This window comes from Centruroides sculpturatus, unplaced genomic scaffold (assembly GCF_000671375.1).
Source record: "Centruroides sculpturatus isolate CEXI.00-Female unplaced genomic scaffold, Cexi_2.0 scaffold328, whole genome shotgun sequence".
Lineage (NCBI taxonomy): Eukaryota > Metazoa > Arthropoda > Arachnida > Scorpiones > Buthidae > Centruroides > Centruroides sculpturatus.
Window position 1 is genome coordinate 96,775 of NW_019384678.1, and position 22,859 is coordinate 119,633.

Consider the following 22,859-nt stretch of genomic DNA (forward strand, 5'->3'; position numbering starts at 1 on the left):
TTTGATTTCATTGTCCAGAATCTTTTAAGTATTAAATTTCTATCTTTAGTCGAATCTGTTATTAATTTTATAATTTGATTATTTGAACTTCTTTTAGCTAATTGAATTAAACCTTCTATTTCTATGTCTTTTAGGTCAAGATCTACCTTAATGAATATTTTGAGATCTTGCAGCTTATCATCAGTTTTAAATGGAAAATTAATTATAACAAGATTCCTTTTAGTGTATTCATTATGTAATTTATCTAACTCAAACTCAAACATACCTTTTATGTTTACACAGGCCTTTGTTCTGTCTTCACATTGCTGAATTTTTTGTATAATGGTTTTCATTTCTTCTCTAATTTTCTTATTATCTTCCTGTACACAACTTATGTCATGTCTTATTGAGTGAATTTCTTGATTAAGTAGTTCAAATTTCTCTTGAATTAAATTATAGATTGATTTTAAGGAGTACCTCGAATCATTATCACTTAACTGGTCCAGTTGTTCCGATGTTTCGAAATAATCCTCCATCCTAGATTTATTAGTGGTGCTTTTGTTATTTTTCATTTATTTGTCAGAAAAATATTCTTTGCAATAATATCCACTAGCTGGTTTGTATCTTTGGAATTCTGTGTGTATTCCTTTCTAGGTCTTCCATACCCCCTTTTTTGCATGCTGGTTTGACTTATCTTGACTGGTGAATGTTGCAGAGGGCCAGGATTTGTTTCAATACCAGCCATTACCAACAACAATAAAATTAGAATTAATGGTATCAAGTTCATTATTAAACTTTTAACACTAGAAATTATTGTATTGTCTAATGTTTCACAGCAAGACGTTGTTTGGAGAAGGTGAGTAAAAAAAGTCTCCAACACTGATGATGGCTAGAAGCACCCCCAGACATTATCAGATTAGATGGAATGAAAATAAAAGTGAATGCATATTCAAAGAATAGAACATAGCATCAGAATAAAACTTCCAACCAGCATAAACACAACTACACACCTTGCGTTACCAGTTACCAGTGCTTATAGGTTAATTCAATTAGAAACTTCAGACTAGCAGGTGTTAAGAAGAATTAAAAGGAATATTTTAATCTTGCAAGCGCTTTCAACATAAATATGTACGTCATCTTCAAACAATTCAAAATTGATTGATTTTGAATTGCCTGATTGAACAGCCTTCTATTTTCTAGTTGTCATCTTGACCAGTCCAGCCATTCTCATAATATATTGTAAAGTACTAAATTATTTTTACGCCTTTTATAACGATTAGCGACACGACTTTGTGCCGGAAATATTCATTACCTAACGGGTACTTTACGCGGATTCACGTTAATGTGCCAGGCCTGGACTTTAAGCGTGCACCAAACTAAATAATGACAAAGTTAGTCAAAATCAAATTCAATATTTAATAATTCTAATAACTACTATGTACAAAAATTTAGTAACAATCAACAAAAAATTTATTCAAAGAAAAAAATCAATAAGAATCAACCCGACAAAACTCAAATCAATCTATTTGCTAACTTAAATCTATTCCCCTTTGGAACTCGACAAAAATTTCAAAGACTTAACTTATGTACAACAATTCTTATGAACTAAGATCCTAATCGTCACCTCAATATACTAGGAACCTTTTTCCTCAACTCTCAAGACTTTCTCTAATCTTCAATCCACAAATCGAATAACTTCAAAATTGCCTTGGAACCACTTTATTGCTATCGGACACCTCTTGTCATTTGCTGCTACGGAGATCACCACGCTTGTTGCTAACAGAAGCTCACTTTCGTCATCTTCACTTGAGGTTCGGACTTTATACTGTGAGGTGACGTCACAATTCTGAGTGAGATCACTCCCCTCATTTACATACTTATTGCTAACAGTCAACTTTTCTTTTCTGTCTGGCAGTCTATTTCCCGACAATACTCGCTAACCTTTTACATTATTCTTTTTTTACAATTTCAGGATGTTTTATTCTTTAAGGTTTAGCAAGTTCCTAAGTTTTAAGAAGAGTTTAGCCAAGAAATAAAAGACTTAATGTTGTATTTCAATGTCAAGAAAGAAGGGACAAAGAGATCTTAACCAGGAATGTTAAAGTAGAAGAGAACAATAAAAAAAACTTCTGAAAAGATTTGGAAAATTAATAAAAATTTTGTTCCTTAAGTGGGAACCCTAAAAAGCTTACATGAAAACACTAATGGAAAGAAAATATTAAATGTCTATATAAGTGAGATTACTTTCAAATGATCCTGTCATTTTGCAAAGAATAAAACATACTCAGGAACCAGAACAAATGCAGTGTGAAAGTACAGTACATAGGCATTAGGACAGCTATCGAAAGGAAAAGCACCAGGAATTGATGAACTACCTATGAAACTATTTAAGGAAGTAGAGAAAGAGTCAGTGAGATCATTAACTGCTGTATAGGCTGCTGTGCTGGCTTCTATATTTGCTAACAAAGGCTGGAAAAGATCAGTGTATATACTCATCTCAAAAAAGGAGATGCAAGATGGTGTGAAAGTTACTTGCATGAGAGATCATGTGATGGTATGGTTAAGTTTTATTCAAGATTTTACAAAAACAGTATGAAATCACGGGAAGAGAAATGCCAGAAAAACAGGCAGTATTTAAAAAGAGTCGAGGAACATGAGATTCGATAATAAACATGAGGAGGATAATGGTAAGAGCAAGAAAATAGTTTCTTGCTCTTACCATTCCCTCTTTCTCAGTGCAGACTTACTTTTTTTTCCACTCGGGAACGCTAGTGTTTTTTCTATGGTGCTTTTTCTTGTCGGTGAGTTGGTTCTCTTTCTTCTATTTTTAAGTTTCTAAGGTGATTGGTGAGGAAACCTTTGTCCTAACAAAACATAAGCCCCAAACAAAAATAGAATAAAAAGCAAAATAAAAAATAACTAAAAATAATGCTTGGACTTGGTTCTTTACAATATTTACTGCATAAATTAAATAGGCAAGGCTGAATACAAGTATACTATGACCATATCTGATTTATTTTCTTATACCAAGCAATTCTCTTTCCAAATTTTATTCTAATTATGTCTTTTTGTTCATTGTAAAGGTTTTTTCAATAGTACAGTTAGATGTTCTGGCACACTCATTATCTTTGGTGCATTTCAAAATTTATAGTAGTCAACAAAACACAAGTAAATCCTTTACTATTTTCTTGCTCTTACCATTATCCTCCTCATGTTTATTATCGAATCTCATGTTCCTCGACTCTTTTTAAATACTGCCTGTTTTTCTGGCATTTCTCTTCCCGTGATTTCATACTGTTTTTGTAAAATCTTGAATAAAACTTAACCATACCATCACATGATCTCTCATGCAAGTAACTTTCACACCATCTTGCATCTCCTTTTTTGAGATGAGTATATACACTGATCTTTTCCAGCCTTTGTTAGCAAATATAGAAGCCAGCACAGCAGCCTATACAGCAGTTAATGATCTCACTGACTCTTTCTCTACTTCCTTAAATAGTTTCATAGGTAGTTCATCAATTCCTGGTGCTTTTCCTTTCGATAGCTGTCCTAATGCCTATGTACTGTACTTTCACACTGCATTTGTTCTGGTTCCTGAGTATGTTTTATTCTTTGCAAAATGACAGGATCATTTGAAAGTAATCTCACTTATATAGACATTTAATATTTTCTTTCCATTAGTGTTTTCATGTAAGCTTTTTAGGGTTCCCACTTAAGGAACAAAATTTTTATTAATTTTCCAAATCTTTTCAGAAGTTTTTTTTATTGTTCTCTTCTACTTTAACATTCCTGGTTAAGATCTCTTTGTCCCTTCTTTCTTGACATTGAAATACAACATTAAGTCTTTTATTTCTTGGCTATGGCCATGGTTGGATTTAACCTTTTTTGCTGTAGGCATAGATCAGAAATTCCTCTGATGTAGCCCAGACTTGTAGCTATGGGAGGATATGAAGTGATTAAACCTCCTGAACTTAATCAGTAATGTTAGTGCTCATATATAATATATGCTTTCACTTTCATCACATAAACTTAGGCTATTTTACACTTAAATTGCAGCTAATAAGCCTAATATTGGCTGAAAAAATGTCAATTTTTTTCAGTTTGCCCCTCTAGACTCAAATGATTTATTCCTGGCTACAGGACTAATTTAGTATAAATATAAATTCTTCTGACATTAATATGGGCTCTAATTACAGAATATTATATAAAACTGTACTAAACTTAGTACATTTTAAATATGAAAATGATACATTTTAGTAAATTGTACAGTTAATGTACATGATACATTTTGTTTTAATTAAAAAGTATATCGTGCATATTGACATATAATAAATCACCAAACGATCGCCTAAATATAGGGCTATAATAAGGCTAATTAAATGATTGGTATAAAGTAATTTGACACTAGAGGTAGACGTTAGGTGCCATCTCTTAAGTAAATTAACAATTATAATTAAATAAATAAATTATTAAATAAACTTATAACCTTCTGGAATAAAAGAACTGGCCCGGGACGGGGCTCGAACCCTTAGTTAAGAGATGGCGCCTAACATCTACCTCTAGTGTCAAATTACTTTATACCAATCATTTAATTAGCCTGATATTTAGGCGATCATTTGGTGATTTATTGTATACTACTCGGGCTTTGAGATGATGTTATTTACATTGGCATATGTTTACATTATAAATGATTTAAGCTCTCTAATGTAGTTAGATCATTATCTTTATTTATTTATATAGGAGACTTAATAATTAAGTATAAATTTTAAATATTTGGAATTATTTACTTTTTTGTTATACTTTACTTGCCAATTTTGCCATCCCTCAAAATTTGCTGTTCTAGGCCCAGGCCTAGGCCTACTGTACCTATTTAGAAATCCAGCCTGCCAATGACCTTCATTCTTCTTCTCTTTTCAGTAATTTCCACAACTTTTTCAAGAGAACTGTGCACTTTCCATCTTCTATTGTCTATAATGTAATAAATCTGATTTTGACACTGTTCATTCAGGGATGTCCAGATGTAGTGCCTGCATTTCTGCTGTTCAAAGTATGTTACAGGTTATTCTCTTCACAAAACTCAATTACCCATTTTCAGACTTTGTTACACTTTCCTAAATTATATTTCTGTGATTTCTGATTCTTCCTTATTTTCAGCTTTAGCATTCTAATCACCGGTTATTAGAAGTAAATCTTTGTCATTGCATTCAGTACTACTAGTAAACTACTGTAAAATTCAATATCTTCCTCCTATGCATCAATGGTACATTTGTACGATAGTTATGTTCACTGAGTTGGCTTTTATTCTGATGGTCATGGTTCTTTGTTTACTGGATTGTGTTAGAGGACATATCTTACCTATGTTCTTCTGGAGAGTTTTAGCAATGCCATTCTTTCATATTGACTCGTGCCTTGAACAGTATATACTAAAATCATTGAAATCAAAGTGACCCATTCCAGTCAACTGGGCTCACTGATATCTAATATGTCCATGTTGTTCCTTTTCATCTTTTTTCACCAGTTCCAAGTTTTTTTTTGATTCTTGCTCCTCATATTTCAAATTCTGATGGTGTGTGTGGTGGAACAAAGAACTTCTCTTTCAGTGCTGGCATCCTCAATGGCCAAATATTCACATGGATTTGGTTCAGCCATGTCTCTTCAATGAAGTCCAAATCTCTTCTCCAATATCATGCCGAGTATCTTTAGCCTGGAGAGACTCATCTACCAGCACAGTATTGTATTTAGATATCGAGCTTGTGTCCATAAGTTTTATGGCAAGATTATGTAAGTGGTTTATCATTGACTTCTAGAATATTACATTTTCCAGTTTAGATCTCCATTATTTTGTAAAAAAGGTCCTGATGGAAGAGAGGCTAAGACCTTGATAACCCATGTTAATTTTGAAGAATGTGTTAACTGAGGAATTACTATAGTATAACTTCTTTTCAAAAGTTTAGAAACTGTCATTAGAAATATAGTAATTTTATTTAAAGTTTAGTAATTTAAATTTTGAAAGAGCCAATTATGATATATTTAAATCTGTCAATATCTTATATTGTTTTACTCAATTGCCTTTTTTTCAGAAATCTTAATTTTTTTCTTTTTTTTGTTAACTGCTTAGATTTGCACTTTAAAAGTTTCTAAACTTTTGAAAAGGAGTTGTAGAAACTTCATTTTTATGGGTTAATTGAATCTTGGTAAACTATCATTAATTGAGCTGCTATATTTCCCATAAGCTCAGTGTCATAAATTGAGATTATGTTCATGAAATACAGTTTGAGTTATATAATATCAGACTGACAAGCTTTTGGAAAAATGTGACATATACAATGGTAGAAAATTTTTACCATCTGTGAAACAGGATCTGCTAAATTTTCTTTCAACTTATTCTTTTAATTGTCATAGAAAAACATCTGTTTTAAGACACTTTCGTGAACAGAGATTGGGAATCAAGATATGTAAATCTTGATATTGCAGTTGTGTTAGAGGAAGCTCATGATATAGTTATCTATTATTTATATATTTACTAAACAAAATTTTACTAGAAGAAATTTCAGTTCTTTTGCAAGAATTGCTTTATGGGGGAAAATCTGCTTTAATATTTGTGAAAAATACTTTTGAAATTTTAATTTTATTTACAACACAAAATAAGATTCAAATAGGACTGACCTAATATTAATATTTAATAAATAATAATTAAGCATATCAAAATTTAAAAATTTAAATTGCTGAATCCTTATATAAGAATTCAACTTTCTCATATATTTTTAGAAATTAATTATTTTGTTGACTAGTAACAGGAAAGATGTTGTATTGGACAAGAAACTGTCTCACATGTTTTGTGAGATTGGGACAGTGGTGGTGCACCATTGCTCATTATGGTGCAAGTTCTTATTGTTATGAATGCAGTGCTTCACAAAACAAAATAACTTTTGCTCTTACTTTGCATACTATTCTCAGTATTAGGAATGAAATGATTTAATTAGTCCTAGAAAATAGAGTTAAGGGAGTATACATTAGAGCCAAACGGTCACTTGGCAGTCACGATTGCTTTTGTTATTACGGCTGGCATTTTGTCCAGCTAATTTAGATAAGATTGTGAATTCTTTTTTTGTTGATAGTAAGATGTCTGTGAAAATTTTTAAACAAATGTGCTGTCTGGTAGAGCTGAAATTGTTTTCAAAAGGAAGAAAGAATAGATTAAAAAAGTGCACAGGATAAAATTCTGTCTAGTTTCATTTTTCCACTCTATTTTTTTTTTATTGTTAAAAAAAATGTTAAACATGAGTTTACATCAATATATTGTGAAAGAAAATTACTAAAGTTAGGTTTTAGTAAAATGTTTTAACTGAAAAATTAATAGGTCTAATATTACGAGTAATGAATATTTTTATTACATTAAAACCTCACCAGTCATCCTACTCCAATCTTGGGGTACAATGTCAAAATGAGAGTTCTTTGTGAAATTGCATTATTAACATATATTACTTTAACTACAAAAAATCAATAGATCAATTTGGTTCTTTCAATTTTTGTTACCACAGTAATAAACTACTTGGAGGTTTTGATCAATAATATGACTTGTGTCCTGCTGTCATTAACAGTTGATCCATTCTGTCAAATTTGTGTGTGCTCAGTTTTTATTACATCAATTTTATTCTGTTTAAATTGTTAATTCATCAAAATATGCAACTTCCAATAATTTGGTAATCTTAATTAATATTACACTATTCTAATTCCATGTATTAACAAGACTGTACTGCAGTTTTTATCAAGTATAGAACATAATTTTCTATGTTTCCTTTATATCATCAGTATAATTATAGATTTTAGCTAACAAATTTTTATTGAAAGAATAAATTTCTTATCAAAATTTATTAATAATCAATATAATAATTATAAAATTGTAAAATTATTGTCTTTTAAATTATATTCAGGAGGTTACAATTTTTGGAATGCCGCTCGCTGTTGGTGCTATCTTACTGGTGTTCTTCTTGGCATAGAATTAAATCCTGATATACCAGATCATAAAGTGAGTAGAATGTTAATATTTAAAATATTTTAAATACAGATATAAACCTAAAAGCCAAATGATTGCTGGATTATAACTGGATATATTAATGCTACATTTAATAATTAAATGTTAATTAATTTTGCCTAGAGGTAGGCATCTCTTGATAAATTATTTAAACATTAATATAGTCAATATAATCTGGCAATTGTTTGGCTTTGTTTATCTAGAATTATTAATTTTTAACCTCAAATATTGCCATCATAAAATTATGGATATTTTATACTAAACACTTGCAAAAATTAAATATTTAATTTCTAAAACTCAGTTTAAAGTGCAAGATGAAAATCACATCAAATAAATAATTACTATTTCCAGTTCAACTTCTACATTTTTTTTTATTTATATGCAAGGCAGTTTATAAAGTAGTCATCCAAAAATAATACAAACTATATTGAGGACAATATCCGATAGCTTGTTGAGAGTCATTGCCAAAAAAACAAATTTAATGTTAAAAATATCAAAATATAATAGGTGTCAGATTGAATTGTTGCATACATGAGATTTTGTGTGGAATGACTCAATTTATTTTAACAATCAGAAAGGCTGGTTCTCTCATTACTTCTTTTTCACCCTTAATCCAGTGAAGCCTGGGTTGGGTAATGGAACAACAACCTCACTCCTTCACTATCTTTTCATCAGCTATTTTGTTCCTCCATTGTCTTGGTTTGGACATACCATCTCGATCTAATTTGTTCTTTCTCCCCAAATTTTTCACTCCTGTTCCTTCTGGTCTTACTCGGCATACTCTCGAGGAATTTCATTTCTGCTGCCTGGATCATTTTATCTTCTCTGTGATGTAGTCTCATATCACTAAAAAGATTTTTACTTTATTCTTCTTCCTACAGTTTAATGATATAAGAATATATATAATTTTTCAAATTCATTTGAGATTTTATATATATAAAATTAAAAATTGTTCTTAATATAATGTAAGTGTAGCAGAAATTAGAAATACAAAATTTTACAACTTTTATATCCAATTTTTTTTTAGCTTTGACTAAATAATACTTCAATTATGTATAGTAGTATTTTTTTTATGTCATTGCTTTTTAATCAATATACTCATTTGTATTTTGCACATTCAAATACAAAACATGAGTACAGATATCCCTTGATTGAATACAGAGGTATCTCAGTACCGGACCAAACAATCACCACCTGCTAGAACAAATATTTTTTATTTTAAACAAAAATAGCAAATTTACCAATGTCTTATTTTCCAAGAAAAACTTATCTGTGTTAAGTAAATACAGCTGTTAAAGCCTCGTTAATTATAATTTCTGCTTCCTGTAAAAAGGGATTGACACAATTAATTTTGCATGTTTACAAAACATGTTCATCATGAAAACAATAAAATAATTTATTTACAGACAAATTAGTACCAAAACAACCACTTATACACAGCACAGTGGCGCACCAACAGAACAACTCGCAACCTATTGGTCTTCTCTTTGGTCCAGTACTGTCGCACACAAGCCAATGAAGGATGGATTGATGTGGGGAACAAAAACTTACACGACATGACATATCAACTATGCTGTGCCGAAATAAATGTACAAGATGTCCAATACACTGTTAACAGAACACAACAACTGCGTGTTAATTAAATTCTGCATTAAGCAAGGGATACCTATATCGTTGGGAAACAGATTGTTACAAATATAAATGTGTAACAGCCACACTACTATAAGTACTTAGAGAATATTTACAGGCATAATTTTGTATGTGTTTAGTCAAAATTGAAAACAAAAAGGACATGACAGAACTTCTTGTAATAGAAGAAACTGCAGAAATCATCATTTTTTTTCCAAAAGAAATTTATATTTTATAATCAGCTGCATGTTAAAAAAAAAATGTTTCAAACAAAGTATAGGACTGTGTTATTGATGTAGCTCTCTAAATTTTGAAGTAGAATTTGCATAGAAAATTCATTATTTTTTTAAATATATATATTAATAAATATCATTTACATTAGTTTTAAAAATTTATTTTGACATCCCCTTCAATATAGACATGCATGCTAATCAATTAAATGTGCAAAATTTAATTGCTTAAAGAAAACTGTTATGTTGGAAAATCAAAATCTATAATGATTTAAAGAATATTTTATTCCAAAATAGAATTGCTGCTTAAAATGTTTTGATTAAGTTTTGTTGCTAGGAAATAGTGTGAGATGTGTCTTCTTAGACAATGTTTATTCACCATCTGAAGCTGGATTAAAGATTAATGGACAGTCTGAGAGCATATCTATATGTTATACTTGTTTTGTTGGATGATTGGATGAATGACCATAGGGGTCGCTAACCTATACAGATGTGTGTGGATGTTAGGATTCTCCTATGAAATTTTAATATTGTATTTTGTTTCTAGTTGTCCTCTGTCCAATTTGTCGTTTATTTGGTTCAAATTGAGCCAGTAGTTTGCATGCAGTTTATGGTATGTTTTGTACCGTGGTCACATGCCCATTTTATGGTCATGATTTCTAGCTTTCCTTTAAGTAATTTCATTATCGGCATTGGACAGTGTGTATCTTATAGGTTTTATATTAAAATTGTATTGTAATCATGATTATTTTTGTCATTTTATGGTGTTCTAAGTTTTTGGCAGGCCTCCTGCATTATCTGGCGGGCTGTCCAAAGATTTAATACAACACAGCAAAAAACAAAAATTGTTTTTTGCTGTGTTGTATTAAATTTTTGGGTTGCTTCTTGTATTAGTCTTTAAGTTTATAATGGTTTTTGTTGGGTAGTATCTGTTCTACCATTATTGTACCATTGTTCTCTACTCTAATTGTACCTAATCCGTGAACCACCACACTAGTTTAGTACTGTCAGTTTTATCACTGTGATTGTGGTGTTTTTTATACAGGGTTGTATCCCTTACTCAGGAGTGTGGGTCGGCTGCTGCGGGCCTACTTCCGCAGTATTTTCAGGTTTATTCTTTGCATAGGGCCGGCTTTCGGTGGCACAGGCCACTTTAGTGACTATTCTGTAGTAGTCCTGGTGCTTCGGAATGGAGTCACAGAACACTTTAAACAACAGCTTCATAGAAGAGGACCGTTTGCAGTGCATCAACTTCCAATTGGATACTATTCTAAGTGTTATTCCCAGTAATAACAATGTTGCCAATAAGGTAGCAGCTTCCCATGCTTTACATTGTTCCGCTATCATAATGCAGTCTACGGCACATCAGTTATTTGGAATAATTCTTGTATTAACAGAAAAGGAAAGGCAAACATGCTTTTCCTCCTCCTCCTCCTCCACCCACTCTAACTTACTCTGAAGCAGTCAAAAAACTGCCTTCATATCAAAGGAAAACAACCAAGCTTATAAGAGCCATGTTGAACTCTGCCATGATGAAAGGGGCCAGGAATCCCAGCTTCCCATCTCACAGTATCATAGTCTGCACCATTCAGGACGAGGACCAACCAAAACCGGTCCCTGAGGAGCTAATGTCAACCCTTCAATGCTCCATCTCTCCCAAAGATTTAGAATTGGAAGTGGATAGGGTCTGGCCGCTGAGAAGCAGAGCTATCTGTATTGACCTCCATTTTGAGCAGGATGCTTGGAAGCTAAAAAAGGCCGTAGCAGACGATGAAGCACTGGCAAATGAAGTGAAGGTAATAGAAAGGTCTCAGAAGTGACCAAATGTTATTCTGGTCAACATTCCAAAGGACATGGAAGACCAGGAAGTTTTAGACTCCATATACCAACAGAATAGGATGGTTAAGGATAATTTCAGCCCAGACCAGTATAGGCAGGCAATAAAACTGATCAGGACTCTGAAATCCAAGCGAGATAGTCAAAATAAGCACCTAATAATATCAGTAGCCTAGTAATGGAGGCGAGGAAAGTGTCTATAGATTGGTGCTCAATCACAGTAGACTATTACATTCCAGTGATCAGGTGCTACAACTGTTGCACATGTCACGCTCCTGTCTGGATTGTCAAAAGGTGCAGTCACTGCACTAGAAGGCACACTTACAAAGATTGCGATTGACTTGACAAAGAACCAAAATGCATAAATTGCCACACTCTGACAAGGTTCTACCTGAAGGGAAAAAGAATTCAACAGTCCACAATGCATTTTCCAACCAGTGTGTATGAGTTTACATAGATACAGGATCAGGCAGGTATCTTTCACTATGTATGAGTAGGCACCTCTTCCTTGATTGTCAATCTATTCTCTTTTCTTCTGGCCCTTCATAATGGATCACATGGATAAAGGAAAGTACAACCTGCAAAGATCAAAGGTGGCCAGCTCAGAAGCTTTTCAAGTTTCTATGGAGGAAGATATAGACATCTTGTGTATTCAGGAACCGTACGTGTTTCAGGGAAAGACTGCCTTATTTGGCAATCTTCAGGTCTTCACCTCCTCTGATTTTTAATCCCCCTAAGACAGCTCTAGTCCTGTGCAACAAGAATCTCAATGCCAGGTTAATCCCTGAGCACTTGAATGGATACTTCACCACCATTCTGATGGAGCTGCCGAACACAGCCATTTATTTCGCATCCTTTTACTGCTCCCCTTATGAGTCCATAGAAGAGCCTCTTCACTCTCTCAGGCAGACTACTGGTACAGTACCTTGGCCGAGGGGTAGGTCGGTCAACGATTTCATAGCCGAGGCAGCTCTCCACTCCCCTCCCAACTTTCACCTCACCTGCTGGGGAGAGCTATCTGTATTGACTGGGTGGACATTTATCTTATCAATGACAAATTTTTAACCCAGGACATTAGGTGCACCACCTTCAACAGCCAAACAGCAAGTGATCGCAGCTACATTAAGACAGACATTTATGGGACCCTAATTCATTGTAAGATTAAAATAGCTCACAATACCAACTAGGATCTCTTCGAGGACATTCTGAGAGAGACCTGGATTCCTCCTCACATCAATCATTTCATTGAGCCAACAGAAATTGAGAACACTGTCACCTCCCTTCAAGAAAAGATTCACTATGCGTATGTCTTCTCTACTAAGCTAAAAATATGCTATTCCAGGAACTTTTGGTGGAGTGGTGAGCTTGATTGGCTGAGGAGGCACTTTAGGTGGGAATGGATCCAAGGTAAAAAGGAGGAGTTAAGGAGGGAGTATCTCCTAAGGTTTCAGACATACAAAAAGGCCATTAACAAGGCCAGGACAGAATCTTGGAGAAAGTTTTGCTCAGATTCCAGTCACAATCCTTGGTCCATAGCCATGAAGAAAGTTAAAACCTCCCAACTCACCCCTGCTATGCCTACAATCACAGCCCTGACTCTATTGCTGAGACTCAAAAATATTTATACCGAGTTGTTCTCTGACAATGACCCCTCCCTGGACACACTCTACCACTCTGAGGTTAGGAATAAGTCCCTACAGCTCAATACATCACAGGATGACCCCCATTCTCCATGGAGGAGATTATGAGGGAATTCCCACAGGGCTCATGGCCATTCATGCCTATAAGATGGTCCCCACAATGATTCTCACTATTTTTAACAAATGTTTGGATATAGGTTATTTTCCAAAAACATGGAAAATCACTACAATTAATTTGCTTGACAAAGGTAATAAAGGAGTGACCACCAATTCTAACAACTACAGGCCCCTGTCATTGGGAAGGTGCTAGACACCCACCACTTCAAGAGCAGTGGTCTTATGAGTAAGCACCAGTATGGCTTCAGGAATGGGAGGAACACAATTCAAGCACTCGCCAACCTTGTCGCTTATGTTAAAAATGCAAAGGCTTACAATCGGCATATTCTTATGGCGTCCTTGGACTTCAAGGGCACATTTGACCATTCAGAGTCAACTCAGTGCAATTGTGCATGATCCCAGGGCAGCTGGAGTCTAACTGTTATGTATATACCAGTTTAGTTGGATCCCAGCTCACAAGGGCCATGAAGGTAATAAATTGGCCGACAAGTTACCTGCAATCTCCCTGAAACATTACTTACAACACATAGCTAATGATATGTGGCAGAAGGAGTGGAACTGCGCTGGTACAGGAAGGATATGTCACAACTTCATACCTTCCCTTGCGCATCTTAAAAAAGCCAAATACTTCAGCCCAGATGCAGAGGTGACCCAGTGCTTTACAGGACACAGGAACTTTGCATCATACCTGCACCGTTTGGTAAGCAAATCAATAACATCTGTGATTGTGATGGACAGAGTGAAGACGATGCACTACATTTTCTCTTCAGCTGCAACAAATACAACCAACAACATGCAGAACTCTTCAAACAATGTCTCCAAACAGGACTCAACTGGCCCACAATTCTGCAAACATTCTCTATAACAAAAAAAACTATGGACAAAAATGAAGAATTTCATATGCAACACAAAAAAACTCAGGCCCGCAAGATGGGTGATGCAGCCACATCCCACATTTGGACCAATGATAGACTGGCTGATATCATTTAAGGTAGGCCGGCTACTCTCCCAATTTGACCCACTGGGTTTATATCTACTAGATTCTTTAATGTTTTTAATGCTAAATTTTGTAATGTATTATTTCTATCAATCAAATCTACAGCACTATCAATGTTATTATGCGACTTAGATATAGAACAAAACATGAATATTTGTTATTGATATGGCTTGCTTTATATAATAATACTCCACTCCTTTGTCGGTATTTATATAAAGCGGTCATAAATCGCGTACTTTGTAATTGTTACCCCCCTTTGCTGTACACACTCACCCACACGCACAAACTAGTCATGTTTGTTTTTATACTGTTTCACTGTACATACTTTATCTTATAACTGTATTTTTACTTGTTCAACAATTATGATGCAGATGCTCAATGATCTGACACGTCCCTTCAATCTTTCCCTCCCTATGTACTTACTATCACTTCCTCTTCTAATTTCAATTTCATCACTTCTAATTTCTTAGAGGTAAAGTCTGTGCCATACAGACAATCTCTCTACTCTTTTAATGTAATGCCCTGGGAAAATCCACATTCTGCTCTGCAGTTATCAGAAAGGACTATCTGCAGCAAGCAAAATGGTAAGATCTTGCATGTCCAGGATATAAAAAGGTGGCTGCCCTTGGCTCCAAGGCGGGCCCATACCTTTGGAATATCCTGCACAATAGCATCTTCAGGCTAACGGCGAAAATAGATAGCACTCTTGACTCCCTCATCCAGGCTTACGCAGATGATACGATCATCTTGCTTTCGCACACTAATCAGGAATACCTTCAACTCCATATGAACAAAACGCTAGAAATCATATCCACTTAGTCCAGAAGTAACAAGTTAGTGATCAACACTGACAAATCCAGCAGTATCCTTTTCCCCACAGCTAACCTACTGGCCAGGAAACCCTCCATAGTTATTGACAGATCCAGGATAAAAGTCAAGGCCACACCAAGATACTTGATGCAATCCATAAATCGGGGACTAACCTGGACCAAGCACATTCACGACACTTATGACAAGGCCTTAAAGGCAGTTTATTCATTAAGGACCATCTCTAGGAACACTTGGGGTCTGGACTCAAGGGCCACCAGGATTATTTATACCAGTGCAATTGTTCCTATTCTAATCTACGGGTGCGAGATCTGGGGTGAAGCAACCAGAAAGGAGCACAACAAGATGATGATCTGCTCAGCTCAGCGGGGTGTAGCCATCCTAATTGTAAAGGCCTACAGGACGGCCCCTACTAATGCTCTCCTGGCTATAATGGGGCGCCCTCTAATCGACTTGGTCATCAATGAAAAGGTGGGGAAGTTTTACCTCACTAACCAGAACAATACTGAGATGTTTAATAACCTTAAAGTGATATATCCAGCAAATTCTCTCTCACTTGAGATACAGGAGCTAGTTACCAAAATCAATAAATGTGGTATGGACATTGCCAGCAATTACACCATGCTTCACCCTGCCATTAAAATCCAAGTCTGTTTTGCTAGCTACACTGAGCAGATTCCTGACCAGTTCAACATCTACACTGATGGCTCTAAATCGGACAAGTGAGTCAGCTGTTCTTTCGTAGTTCAGGATAACAGAAAGAAATTCTGTTATCCTGAACTATGAATAATTTAAGCAATCTATGATCAGGCTATCAAACAACTGCTCAATTAATCAAGCAGAGTCTTTGGCCATTCTCAAGGCCTTGGAATACCTACTGACTGTTGTGTCCTCCCTCAAAGGAAGAAAAGTAAATATCATAACCGACAGCAGAGTGGCTCTGCATCAAATCAACAATTTAAATTTTCACCTCCTTACTATCAAGAGCATAGTGGGCATACTTTTGAAATTACAAAACTCAGTCAGCATTACCTTTTACTGGGTTAAGGACCACACTCTCTGTGCCTGGAATGAGCATGCGGACTTTTGGCCAAGGCTGCTACTAAGAGGTCTTCAACCATCTTGTACTCTTCCCTGCTGGTGTCTAGGGTCAATAAGATCCTTCATAACCTCACCTATTCTACCTGGCAGAGGGAATGGGACTCAGGTAAAACTGGGTGGGTCACCCATAAGTTTCTGCTTACGGTCCTACCCAGTTCATAACTGGGCATGGTGACTAACTCCTATCTGGCCCGGTTTTTGAAAAAGTCCAATGGGAATTGTATGCACTGCCTCCAAAAGGAGGAGACTTCAGAGCATCTTTTGTTTGACTGCCTGGATCTAGAAAATAAAAGACTGGAGCCAGTCTCAGGTGTCTTAAAGAACAATATGTCATGGCCCTGCACACCCAAGAACCTGTACAAGATCGTGCTTGCCAGGCATTGTATCTGTTGTGGTCCTCTTTCCAGTGAGGTTGCTAACCTGAGTGCGACAAGTGACATTGGACTGTTAGTCATCATTGCTCTTTTCCAACGTGTATATTATCGCCAAGCAAGCCACATCTGTTGTACAGTACATTGTTTCTTAATCCTGTCCCCTGCTTGGGACAACTGCTTTTTGTATTTAGTTTAGTTTGGTTAAATAATCCTCTTGGGATTATTTAACCAAACAGTCGCACATAAGTCTCTCATACTTTCTTTCTTCTCTATTTCCCCCTTCCTCTTTCCTCTTCTCACTACTTAAATCTCAACTCCAACTCCCCTCTCCTCCTCTTATCTTCAGGCTATTCCTTTCAGTGAAGCCATAATTTATACTAAGAAGAAGTCCAGATCTGGCTATCTTGCAAACCCTCTCTATGTGGGTTGACATTTATAACCACTGTTAATAATATAGTGATAACAATGTACGAGATTAAATTCATTTCCATAAAGTTATAAAATTTGGCAATAATGATTATTATTACCGATAGCAAACAATGTTTGGTCTTGATTTGGAAAACATTTAGAGTTTACATAATATATTATCACCTAGCATGACTATTATACACTTTCTCAACCATCAATTTCATTTGGTTTTTATTAATACCATTTGTTATAAAGTGATATTACAGAATTATGCACTGCTTACCTCATTTACATTCTCCTAACATCTGCCTCTAGTGACAAATTAATTAAAAATATTAATTACTGGATTAAATCGGGCTACTTCTCTGCATTCATTTGGCATATACATGCACAAACAGTATGCTATAACTCGAGTAATGCTGAACCACATAAGGTAGATATGTTTTGATAAACAAAATAAAATTACAACAACTTTTATTGTTACAGTTTTTTTTAAATTATGGACCAGACTATGAATTGAATATTACTCCTGGAAATAGACCAGATAAAAACAGTAATGAATATATTGAGCAGCTTGTAAAGACAGTATTAGGTAAGTTACTATATCAGTATATTTTTTAAATTATTTTTTGGGCCATGTTAAAACTAATAAATTATATAGAGAGGTTGGAATTTGGAATAATATCCTTTCTAGCAGCTTATATGAAGCTTTCAGATTGTTCATTTCAAAGGACATGTTTTATGTCTGTTTATAAGGATTATAGTTTAAAATAACAGCAGAAATTTCAATTGTTAGCTTTTAATTTGTTGATTACAATAATCTAATTATTAATAGTATATAATCTTATATCATTATATTCTGGGATGTGCTAATTCTGATTTAGTGTAATCAAAATACAGTTAGTTATAATTAATTACCCTTGTATTGAATAACATGATATAGCATGGCATATGTTCACATAGACAAACTTTGACAAATTTACCTTTTTATACAAGATTAGTGTACAGTTTTTTGGACTTATGAGACCCCTTTATATACAGGGATTTTTTCTTAGGTTAAGGTTTATAGGAAAAGGGTAGAGCAAAAGATGGCCAACAAAATTACAATGTCACAAACTGTAAACACATGTTGTGACATTGTAATTTTGTTAAGCTGGCATATTGGTGAATTTCTTGACTGTTTCTGATAGTAACCCCATTTGTAGATGAATTAGAATTTCCAATACTAAGAGGATGAGTCCAAATTGATACAGTCTTCCTATTCATGAATGATCTTTAATCTAATGTAGAAACTCGACCAGTTCATTTTTCGGTCTACTTCTAAAATCTGTGCCAGATGAAAAATTTCAAACAGATTGACATAGAACTTCTAACATTTCTAACGCAGAAAATCTCACATGTAAATTGGATGCATCTGGAAGATTTTTTCATAATGACATATCAAAGAGAGCCTGCCATGCTTGTGAAATGCACCTCTACTTAATGTTTATTTATTGACTCTGCTTTAAAAATCTCAAATGCATCTAGTACTTTGAGTTAGTCCATGTTTGCCATCGTTCTAATTAATGTAGCAAATTGTAAATTGGGTTTAAAGATATATGTGGTGAGAGGAAGTTAATTTGCTTTTTCTATTCACCATTCTGGTGTGCCATATTCTTTCACTTCACTTCTGCATTATATACTGTCTTCTCATTCAAGTGACCACTCTATCTGACCTCCTTGTGGGTGGTTTCAATGTCAGGAATAAAGAAAAAGAAGACAAACTACTAGTACTGTATTAACGGAATGAATCACAATCGAGAACCTTTAAAGTCCAGTAACAAAAATTGTAATGAAAACGAACGTATACATACCCACGGTTTGCATCAGGTTTTTAACCAGTAAGGCCAAGACTCCTAGCGTAAAAATGAGCGTAAAACCCATCAGTTAGTAACCACAACACCCATCAATGTTTTGTTACCGCAATCATTCCGTCGCCATGGTAACTCATGTACATATCTGTTTTTTCTGCATGTGCCTGGAGTATTCTATATTTTAAAAAGACAGTTCATAATTTTGTTCTTCACATTCACAAGTTCAATTCCCATTGGTTTTACAAACATGAAGACGGCTTGAGTACGGTCGAAAACGTTTATTTTTGTTTGTAGAAATGGGCTGGCAGAATTACATTTTAATAAAACATAAAATTCATCTGGATACGAGTCCAAGTTTACTTGCCATGTCTAATCACCAGGAACAACTATTTCCATTGCAGAGACAACCTTTCTTTAGAGGCTATGCCTCTGCACGAATATGTAAAACAGTTTAAAATGTCCACAGGTGACAATCCCAACACAATTAAAAATATAATATTTGTTTGTAGAAATGGGCTGGCAGAATTACATTTTAATAAAACATAAAATTCATCTGGATACGAGTCCAAGTTTACTTGCCATGTCTAATCACCAGGAACTTGGACTCGTATCCAGATGAATTTTATGTTTATTTTTGTATTAAACTCTCGTAAACCTAAAGTCCAGTATTAATTGTTCCATACTTTAAATGACAGTTTGTGCAACTGGTCATTAATAGTGTTGCAACGAATAGTATATTCGGCCATACTATTCAGCTTGATTAACGCACGTACGAAAATTGGCACGCAACCCGCATTATGGCAAGGACCCCACTCTCTATTGGCCCGCTGTCACTATGCTTTGCCAATCGCATTAATTCTTGACAGTTGAAGTGGACAGACACGAGCATCATGGCAGTATGTGATAAGTGATGATATCAAATGTGGATAACAATGAAATGACCTACACGTGTAAATAATGGAAAAAGAACAGAGAAGGACCGCAAGGTGAAAATGTGAAAATAAATATGAAATTGAGTCAATAACATAATCGAACAAGTCAAGGCAGCTTATTGGCACGAAATTTGCAACTGTCAATGCCAAACAATTGTCGTCATAGACTTTGGAAAGCTAAATGCTTGTAACGAAAGTCACTTAGAGTGCACGGGCAAAAGCCTGGGACTGTTCGAGCTACCAAGCTGTCTCAAATATGTGAAATCATAACTGTGACTTATACCGACGTCCTATCTGTCTCTTTTCTCCATTATCACCAGGCTATGAGTCACGCAATTGTAAAATGGGAAATCTACGACGGAAAAGTGACGGATCGAAAGTATCATGAGCGTGTATTATGATGTATGCATAGGCATACATGGACTAGAGCGATAGAGGAAAGAGAAAGGAAAGAACAAAGATGAGCGCTTAAAAAGAAGGATAGGCAGGGTCAGACCCTCACTGTCAGGTGTGTGACGATTCTCGAACGAATAGGTGTGTACGTGTGCTGATCTTTGTGAATACATGTGACTAATATTATTTTCTTTTTTATTTTGTGCATGTTATAAGTTAAATAAATATCAATATAAACAAAAAACACTAACCCAATAACATTAAATCTAAATACCAAAATGATCAATTTACTGTGTTTTTGTTATTTCTTATTCCTGTTTTTAGGTATTCGGCCGAATACCGAATAGTAACCAAATATTCGTTACATCACTAGTCTTTAATATTATTGGGTTTTGCCTATACAGATAACAATAAATGACCAAAATGATTAAATACAGCAGAACTTGTTTATTGTATTCTGTTTTCAGGATTCTTAAAGGTTTAGTTAATTGTACTTATGAATTGTAGGTTTTAACATCCAGTAATGAAAATTTTAATTTCAAATTGACAAACATTTTTGATCTTAACCAAGATCCTCATCGCATCAACAATATTCCAATTTGGAATATCATTGGTGACCTAATGCAGATCTTGATTAATTTAATTAAGAACGAAAACATTCGTCAATTTGAAATTAAAATTTTCATTACTGGATGTTAAAGGTTTAGTTGATTATGATTAGTATTCAGTTCTAGTCATTGAGAAGAGATGTTTTTTGTTCTCTACAGTTCATACTATACTTTCAGGTGTTAATGATTTATCTGACCACAAGTGAAAAAAAAATGGAATAATTAGCTCCCTTGCATTGAACATTTATAAATATAAAATGTTTCAATATCTTTTTTCAGATAAAGTATTTTTATTAAATTCAGCAAGAATATGGTCTAAAGAATAATGCCCCATTCTGTGCATTAAAAATATTTATTTTGCAGGTAATCTGGATTTTGTGTGTTGAATTCAAAGATTTTACAAGAAAAAAAATTTTATTTTTGCATATTTAGCTTTTAATGAATTATAAAAATGTTACATGTTGGTGTGCAATGTATAATTTGTATTACATAATGTTTTTAATGTATAAAATATTTTATTTTTATATTATATAATAATAAAACTTCAATATGTAAATGAAATTTTAAAAAAATTTTAATCAGTGAATTTTTTTCTCATAAATCAAAGTAACAATGAATGTGAAAGACATTCTCCAATTACAGTTACCCCTTGATTAACGTGATTAATTAATCCCTCAACGCTATTGCATTAATCATGTACAGGGGTACCTCGGTACTTGATCAAACACCACCACCCACTAGAATAAAATTATTTGTTATTAACCAAAAATTTATTTTAATAAGTGAAAATAGCAAATTTACTAACACCTTATTTGCCAAGAAAAACGTATCTATGTTAACTAAAGACGGCCGTTAAGACTTCTACCGTGTATAAAAAGGAATTGCCACAATTAATTTTATGCATTAATCAAATCCCACATTAAGCATGGGATACCTGTGCATTAACGATAACTACGGGATTCCTAGCCATCAGAGAATTTGCCTCCTCTGTTGCCTTGTTGATTTTTTTCCTCGGCAATGCGATCGACCAAGCATAGCCGTCTGCAGGCAGCAAGAAGTAATGTATTGCAATGCAAATTACGAGCAGGAATGCAGGACTCAAAATTTCCCCTAAAACCATAATAATTATTAATTGGTTCATAAATTATTACATAGTTTGGAAAATTCAAATTAAATAGGCCTACCATGCATCACTAAACTGATAAGTTACCATAAAAATATTTTAGATTAAAACAATGCTTTAAGCATGTCTTCATCATAGGATAGCATACATAGTTATAAACTTAATGCAATACAGTCGACCCCCCCCATAACGGAAATTCCTATAACGTAGCGAAAAAATTGTAGCAACTTTCGTATAACGTACCTCCTATAACGTCGTTTCGCGAGAAGATTGATAGAGTCTGGACCAATAGTGGATGAGCAGCCGAACTACTTTCCTCCAACCCTGCGCCACGCTACGGAGCGGCTAAATTGAGTTTGCTATCGTCTGTTTAGTATTATATATAAATTATATATAAATTAGGTACTGTATATATAATTATATATTAACTTAATTTATTGTAACTTTATTATAATTATATATATGCTTTCTGCCGCCTGGCAACACGCTACGGAGATTTTAGGCTAGTAAGTTGAGTTTATTATCGTCTGTACAGTATGTAAATTAGGTACCGTAAGTCTAATACAGCACTAATTTTATACATTTCTTGTGAAAGAAACACTTCTTATTCAACGGCCATAAAAATTATTTATATTAATGATGTCTCCAAAGATCAAGTTATTTTTCTGCGAAAAATTATTTATTAGAAATTGCGGCCGCAGTTTCGTGTGCTGTTCCATGACGAAAACCAGCTTTAAGCAACGGCATAGTCGAACGGTACACACTCGGTAAGT

The 22,859-nt window shown here is 34.3% G+C and overlaps 1 protein-coding gene across 2 annotated transcripts in view; it reads left to right on the forward strand.

Moving 5' to 3' along the window:
* LOC111626894 (histone deacetylase 8-like) overlaps positions 1–21,482 on the forward strand; it is a 74,583-nt gene extending 53,101 nt beyond the window's left edge. For both annotated transcript variants that reach the window (XM_023370414.1, XM_023370416.1), the window contains exons 8-10: positions 7,917–8,011; positions 17,664–17,769; positions 21,327–21,482. In XM_023370414.1, the coding sequence (XP_023226182.1) occupies positions 7,917–8,011; positions 17,664–17,769; positions 21,327–21,349 (224 nt within the window). In that variant the 3' untranslated portion in view covers positions 21,350–21,482. The remainder of the gene's footprint in view (positions 1–7,916; positions 8,012–17,663; positions 17,770–21,326) is intronic.
* The last annotated feature ends 1,377 nt before the right edge of the window (positions 21,483–22,859 follow it).